This window comes from Nannobrachium achirus, assembly GCF_963921795.1.
Source record: "Nannobrachium achirus genome assembly, chromosome: 22".
Lineage (NCBI taxonomy): Eukaryota > Metazoa > Chordata > Actinopteri > Myctophiformes > Myctophidae > Nannobrachium > Nannobrachium achirus.
In genome coordinates, this window is record NC_137829.1 from 45,917,643 (window position 1) to 45,926,075 (window position 8,433).

General features: G+C 40.8%; 1 protein-coding gene across 1 annotated transcript in view; it reads left to right on the forward strand.

Moving 5' to 3' along the window:
- Nucleotides 1-1,396: 1,396 nt before the first annotated feature.
- LOC308307653 (NACHT, LRR and PYD domains-containing protein 3-like) overlaps nucleotides 1,397-8,433 on the forward strand; it is a gene marked incomplete at its 5' end in the record, with an annotated part of 20,813 nt that continues 13,776 nt past the window's right edge. Inside the window, 3 exons of the mRNA XM_080752918.1 lie at nucleotides 1,397-2,799; nucleotides 3,309-3,482; nucleotides 4,443-4,613. Of these exons, the coding sequence (XP_080609044.1) occupies nucleotides 1,397-2,799; nucleotides 3,309-3,482; nucleotides 4,443-4,613 (1,748 nt within the window). The remainder of the gene's footprint in view (nucleotides 2,800-3,308; nucleotides 3,483-4,442; nucleotides 4,614-8,433) is intronic.

Here is an 8,433-nt window from a genome sequence, read left to right on the forward strand (position 1 = left end):
ACAGTTTTTAATTTGCTTGATTCAGTATTTAGATATTTTATGTAAATGCCATCAGTCCTCCTCCTCCATGAGGAGGGCCCCATACACACCCATTGTAACTTCAAACTCCATTTTAACCATGATAGATTCATTAAAAACACCCATTATCTTTTCTGGTGACTCATACTACCCCCTCCTAATACTTGAGTAGACCATGTTTCTTTGATAACTTTTTCCATTCGTTTTTTCTTTCTTTTTTTAAAAAAGATTAGTTTTTTGGGCTTTTATGCCTTTATTCGATAGGACAGTAGACTGACAGGAAATGGGGCAGAGATGGGGAGTAACATGCGGCAAAGGTCGTCCAGATCGGGAATCGAACCGGCGACGCCGTCAGGCATCAATGCCTTATGTCAGGGGTGGGCAACTTTGATGATGGAGAGGGCCGCTACATTTTCACACTCACTCCAGAGGGCCACAATGCATATATACATAGCAAAAATAGCCGATCTACAAGCTCAAAACGTGTCGCAGGGCGACGCGTTTTGAACTACATACAACACTATCCTTCCCGCTATCAATCATTTCACTGCACCAGCTGAGCTGCATGTGGTGGAGACTCCACCTGTGCGTTCTGGCATTATTGATGAGATGATTGAGATTGTCTTCCATCCATGCTTCTGTCCTTTATTAACTACATACAAGTAGCTATTTGACACTATTTGTTTAAATTAAAGTCCTTTTTGATGTTTTCGCCGTTGATACATAAAGCGTGTGTTGCCGTGGGACCCATAAAAGGATTCTGGGACCCATTTGAATGGCCACCTGTGGGTCCCGGGACCCATTACATTGAAAACCTAGCAACATCACTGAGTCTTGATGGGAAAATAGTGTTGAATGCTGCGCTGTAGTCTTCAAACAACGTACTGTACTTGTCCTTCATAACCAGAGCTGAACAAAGACTGGCTATTAGACACAAAGTGTAATACTTCATGTTTTAATCTGATGTTATTGTGTTATTGCAGAGCGTTCAGTACCCATCGCTCAGTACCAGCGCAAACTCCAGAATAACGTCCGCACCAGGTACAAATGGGTGCCTGAAGCATTGGAAGAGACGAGAAATCAAAAGCTTCTCATTGACATCTACACAGAAGTCAATATAATTGAAAGATCAGATGAAGACATCACCTGTCAGCATGAGGTCACAGAGATTGAGACGACAGCAGATACAACCATCAAACCTGTCAACATCTTTCAACACCCTTCTGGGAAGGAAGCATCCGTGAGAATGGTGCTAACGATCGGGATTGTGGGAATTGGCAAAACCTTCTTTTTCAACAAGTTCATCTTGGACTGGGCAGATAAGAAGGTTTGCCAAGATACCCACCTCGTGTTCCCGTTCACATTTTGCCAGCTGAATATGCTGAAGGAGAGCATGCTGAGTTTGGCTCAACTCGTCCACTATTGTGTTAGAGAAAGCAGTCATATCCCAGAGAAGGACCTCAACTCCATCTTCACAGCACTGCAGATGTCAGGAAACTCCAACTATGACGAGAGCAAGTACAAAGTTGCGTTTGTTCTGGATGGATTAGATGAAAGCCGGCTTCGCTTTAACTTCACCACCGAAGACCATCAGCCCATTGACGTTACTGACGCAGCCTCTGTGGAAGTACTGATGACAAACCTCATCAAAGGGAAACTGCTTCCATCCGCTCGTATCTGGATAACAACACGACCTGAATCAGCCACTCAAATCCCTCCCAAGTTCATTCACTTGGTGACAGAAGTGACAGGGTTTACGAAACTCCAGACGGAAGATTTCTTCAGGAAGAGATTCAGTGGTAATCAGGCCAACCTAATCATCAAACACATCAATGAAACAAGGAGCCTCCCTTGTCACATCCCAGTGTTCTGTTGGGTCACTGCTAAGGTCCTGAAACAGATGTGGAGAAAAGATGAACATGGAAAGTTTCCCAATACGTTGACTGGGATGTTTGCCAAATTCCTGGATTTTCAGATCGAACAAGAAGAACAGAAGTATGACACACAAGATCTCAAACAGAATATTAAGTCAATTGGACAACTGGCTTTTCACCAACTGCAAGAAGGCAGCATGGATTTCGATGAAGAAGACCTGAAGAAGAATGGCATTGATTTGGCGCTGTCCTTAAGGGTCTTTAAAAAGGAGCAACGGAAGGAGCCTCGGAAGGAGCGATTCAGCTTTTTCCATCAAAGCATCCAGGGCTTCTTCGCCGCCGTTCATGTGGTCCTATCACTCAACAACAAAAAGAATGTATTTGATGAGTCCCACTGGATCATTCAGTTCTTGAAGGCGCTGTTAAGAAAACCATCAGCAATCGATGTTTACAAGAGTGCTGTGGACAAGGCCACACAAAGTAAAAATGGTTGCCTGGACCTGTTCCTTCGCTTCCTACTCGGCCTCTCACTTGAGACCAATCAGATGCAACTACTCCAACTACAAGACCAGCTGAAACATATAGAAAGCAGTTCACAGACCAGTCAGGAAATGGCTGTGTACATCAAGCAGAAGATGAGGGAGGATCTTTCTACAGATAGAATCATCAATCTGATCCACTGTCTGAATGAGCTGAACGACAATTCTCTGGTGGAGGAGATCCAAAAGTACCTGACTTCAGGAATACGTTCTACAGACACACTGTCCACCATTCAGTGGTCAACGCTGGTGTTCGTGTTGCTGTCATCAGAGGAGGAGCTAGACGTGTTTGATCTGGAGAAGTACTCTGCTTCTGAGGAAGGGCTTCTGAGGCTGATAACCGTGGTCAAAGCTACATCGACAGCAATGTAAGACTACTACATATGATTAATATAGGAAATGCACTAAATGTATAGAGAAATATAGGTGGTTACAAACTGTCAACATTCCAACCCAGTGAAGATCCACTCTGTTTTCCGGAAGGCCTAACAAGCCTTGTTTATTGGTCAGCTGTTAGGTTAGCTTGCTACAGTAGATGATATAATGTTTATAGTCTCTGCCAGGCCGAAGTGTGTGTGTGTGTGTGTGTGTGTGTGTGTGTGTGTGTGTGTGTGTGTGTGTGTGTGTGTGTGTGTGTGTGTGTGTGTGTGTGTGTGTGTGTGTGTGTGTGTCCATCTGACTGTGTACAGCTAATCTCAGACAAAAAGAAACTGCATGCACACTCACTGGCTGTTTCACATCAGCCCGTTATAACGCCAACATACAACTTGCCAACAGCAAGCAAGTATGGCGAGTTACTCATGTCATGGTTATCCTGTAACAAAAACATATCAAGTGCGTATTAATGTGACAATTATAATCACCACTCTGTGTTCAGGCTCAGTGGCTGTAACCTGTCGGAGAGATGTTGTGGAGCTCTGGTCTCAGTTCTCAGCACTAACCCCTCTTCTCTGAGAGTGCTAGACCTGAGCAATAATCAACTGCAGGATTCCGGAGTGAAGAAACTCTCTGCTGGACTGAGAAGTGACCACTGTAGACTGCATACTCTTAGGTCAGTAATCCTGAACCTGGTCAACAAATGGCCAATTCAGTCCTATTTTGTCTAAATGATAACATCAGTGAACAGCTAACTTGTGTAAAGGGTTGACTAGGTGTTCCAACAAACATAATGTGCCATGTTCAAGGGTGGGAAGCTGGGCGACTCATCAGTGACACTGGTGAAGGCTGGACAGGCTAAAACGTTTGTTATCCGTCAATGTGAGGGATATAGAACTATGCAAATTGTGCAAATAACGCACCAGAGTGGTCAGAATAAGGTGGCAAAGAAATTTGTAAATACATATATTATCATCAAATCACAAAACAAGACGCATGTTTTATTGCTACCGTCAGCTCCACTGGCTGTCCCTCTGTTCTGTCACGTCACACTTTTGCCCCTACTCTTATCTCTGGCACCGTTGGCCCTATTGATGCCAAACTTTGCACACACTCTCCTTGGATGGCAAATCACAACCTCTGCCACTGATTTCTCATATGCCCCTCTTCTAGCGCCACCATCAGGCCGATTTTTGCAAAACACATTTTTGAAGACTGCTCTTACAGATTTTGGCCTAAAATCACGCAAAACGGTACACAGTCTAAATCTCTAAAAAGTCATGTCAGCAACATGGATCTGTCCCATTTTCCATATTCCCAACTGATTGGCTATGATTGCCTTCTAAAGTTTGTGTATGCGACATGACGGTCGCTTATCTCCCGATTAGGGAGCCTTACTAGTAACTGTAACTCCGATATCTGACAACTGGTCCAATCCAAAAATCAACAATGCACAACTCTAGATTTCACTAGTTTCAGTCAAGCCACAACAAATCAATGCAAAACTGTTCATAATGAGGCTGTCTATCGGTGTAACTGTATGGATGTCACTGTCACTATTACTACTACTCTACGTGGCCTAGATTTATTCTCATGAATCACAACCTGTCGAATTGTGTTCTAATCATTTTGTCAGGTTGAAAAAGAACAACCTCACAGATAAATGCTGTGGAGAGCTATCAAGAGTTCTCAGTTGCAACCGTCAGTTGATAGAACTGGATCTCAGCGACAACAAGCTGCTGGACTTGGGCGTGGAGGAGCTTTCTGCTGGACTGCAGAGTGCGGTCTGTTCACTGGAGACTCTTAGGTCAGTGTTCATTCTGTCTTTACAATATACTAGGGTTTTTCGATTAATCAATTTTTAATCTAACGTTTTTTTTTCCTTTGGACGATTTAAAAAATAAGAAAATCGAAAATCGAGTTTCACTTTAATTAGGGTAATTCTTACTCATAGACCATATTCACACCGCGGCCATCTTGGATCACATGACTTCCTGGAGTAGCAGCCTGCATTACAAACCATTGTGAACAATGGAGCGATAGTCCCAAAATATGAGTTCTATTCAACCAATTAGGGGATGCACTGCACCCCCCAGGCATTTCTGAGCATTTAGGGAAAAAAGTAAGTCTCTAGCCCATTCCTGTCAAGAGTTATGATTTTTTAAAGAATTAACCAACAGTCACTGGTTTCTCTCCATCACACAGAGACCATCTGGAGACAATAAGTTGATTGATTGGAATGTTAAGTGATCAGAGCCTCTCTCTCTCTGAAGATAGCATTGCTAAGAATGGGGGTTGTCAGACTATGAATATACCTGAACATACCTGAAATATCCGAACTGTACAAAGATTACACATATTAGGCTTGAAAAATAATTAAAAAGGGGTTTAAAATGTAAAAATATCTATTTTTTAAGTAATTATTCACTGATATTCCCTTATTGTTCATTAGTTAAAATAAATTAAATTACAATAATTATTGTCCTGCATCAAACAAAATGTTTTGAAGCCATTTAGAAATTATAGCTGAGATTATCAAATGGTTTATTCTTATTGGCATTTCTTGTAAGCTGCAACTGTGTTACCAATAATTAAAGTAGCTATTTTACTTAATGAACACAATTTGTAAAATGACACTGCTCTAACCATACATAATTGTACTTGTGTTTTATTTGGTACACTAGTGGTCTGGTGGACACAATGAATAACAGTAGTTGGACAGTGTGATAAGTTAGTGTTGAGGGGTTGACAATTGGCATGTTGCTGCTCAAGCCTGCCCCCCCTAGGGCAAATGGCAAAGTCCGCCTATGGTCGGGAAGCGAAGTGCTTTGCCTCCGTTTACAATCAATCAACATCTCCGTGCATGGGTGGTGCAGGGGCGGCCTTAGCTATTTTTTCACCCGTTTCACCAGCCTCCAAGAGCTGGCCAGCAAGCCTTGTTCAACTTGCAACTTGTCACTGCACGTTCCTCTGTTGCCACGGCAAGCTGTTTTGTCACTCACTATTGCTAATGAAACACTAAGGACTCTAAGTTAACTTCTGTATGTGATTGTTGTGCAACTAAAGTTATTATTATTATTATTATTATTACCCTTATATAAAATTTTGCCATTTGGCTATATATATATAAACTTGCCACAAAAAGTTTGGAAATCTAACTTTGGTCGATTATATCTCCCCTTTAATAAACCCAAATGGTATTGTGTTTTATATAATTTTTATCATTGATTTGTCACCTTTACAACAAAGTACAGCTTGTAAGCATCGGGCATTCGTGGCATGAGCTACACAGCCAAACGTGTGGGTAGCGCCGACCAGAATTTTGCCAAAATGGCTTGCAATATACTGTTCTGCTGGCATTTACTCTCGTTTTGGGTTTCCCTGACACTGAGCTTAACATTAACAAAGTGTAAAAATGGCCAATATGTGTTGTTTTTTCTTTTTCTTATTACTTTGAGAGAGTGCAATCATTCAATGCCCCAAGTAACAAAGGTGAACACCAAAAGAACAGTATTGCAGGCCTGCCAGGCCATTTGACCATTTTTGGAGGGGTGCTACCCACATGTTTGGCTGTGTTGCTCATTCCATGAATGCCAGATCCTTACAAGCTGTACCTCGTTGTAAAGGTGATGAATCAACGATAACAATGATATCAAACACAATACCATTTAGCATAATTAAAGGGGGGATATGATGGACCGAATGTTGGCAAATTTTGGGTCGGCGCTACCCACACTTTTGGCTGTGTAGCTCATGCCTCGAATGCCCGATGCTTACAAGCTGTACCCCGTTGTAAAGGTGACAAATCAACGATGAAAATGGTATAAAACACAATACCATTTGGGTTTATTAAAGGGGAGATATAATCGACCAAAGTTAGATTTCCGAACTTTTTGTGGCAGGTTTTATATGGGTAATAATAATAATAATAATAATAAATCATTTCCTTGCATTTTTTAAATGGAATCAACATAATTGAAACGGAATCGAAAATCAAATTTTCTGAGAAATAAATCGAGATTTTATTGTTAGGCCACATCGAAGAACCCTACAATATACCAATCAACAGTCAGACTTAGTGATTGTAAGATAATAATAATAACTAGAAAATATTGTTGCTCAAGAAACAATGTGGGATCGCTTCAAGCAAAAATGATTACACACATGCTTGCATAGCTGATGGTAGTACGGGAATGGAGGGGGCAGTGATGGGTATGCGTACAGACACGCGCATGGACACACGCACCCTCGTGATTACTCTCACGATTGCCCTCGAAAATAGGTAAAACCCTGAAAAAGCCTGGCACTGGCTACAGAATTAAATAATTAATACCTGGCAGAGAGTGTGTTAAGTACCACATTAAAAGATCAACGCATCACATTGTAGATTGGCTTTTTTTGAATAATTTAAGTATGAGGTGTGGGAGGTGGGGTGGCGGTGGAGGGGTGTGTAGGGAGTGGGGGACGTTTTAGCATCAAAATATAATGTGAGTATTGAGTACCAAATCAAAAGTACTCACATTTTCAGACAATAGCAGATCTACAAGCTCATAATGCATCACATTGTAGATCAGCTGTACGGTATGGTTACTGTAGGTTTTGCATTAATAATAAAATCTGCAAAGTAACAAGTAGCTGACAAATGCTGGAGTAGAAGTAACAAAAATAGAAAGTAAAGTAAAAGTACCTCATAATTGTACTGTATATTGTAAGCACCTGTATAGTACTTGAGTAAGTAGTTACTTTGTAGCACCACTGAGCAGTCAATGACTGACAGGCTATCCATCGGCAGGTGCGATAATTGCTAGAGTGCAGAGAGACATGGGTAAGTTTTGAGGAGAATATACAGTAGCAGGCCTGGAATTTCATCAGTTTAGGGGCAAGGCCAATTGGCCTTTGGTGTTGTAAAATTTTTGAGGGCACAAAGGCCAAGTGCCAGGGCAGGAAGGCCATCATTAAAACAATGATTTTAAGTCCACACCACAGTCATAATTAATTTAGCTTAAACGTTAAGGTTTAATGTAATACCTTTCAATTAAATAAATATCAAGAAAATGTTTATTTCTGTTTTGCCATGTGCAGTGGTGTAAAGTAACTAAGTACATTTACTTAAGTATTGTACTTAATTGTTTATTGTAATTTTGAGTATTTCTAACACTTACTTCTACTCCACTACATCTCGGATCCAAATATTGTACTTTTACTCCACTACAATTATTTGAAACCTTTAGTTAACAGTTACTTTGCATATGTAAATTATAATATTATTAAACATACATGAACCACTTTAGCCCTATTTAGGCTATTTGAAAATAACCAAGCTTGTAGAAAAAATAGCAGATCTACAAGCTCAAGATGTCGCATAACTATGTGTTGTTGAACTTGTAGATCTGCTATTTTCAAACATTTTGTACTTTTACTTTTGGTACTTTAAGTACATTTTTGATACCAATACTTTTGTACTTTTACTCAAGTATATTTTGAATTTGAGGACTTTTACTTGCAACCGGAGTATTTCTACATTGCAGTAGGCTATTGATACTTTTACTTGAGTAAAACATTTGAGTACTTTTTCCACCACTGGCCATGTGTTGTGCACGCACGTCGCACGCACACACGCACACAAA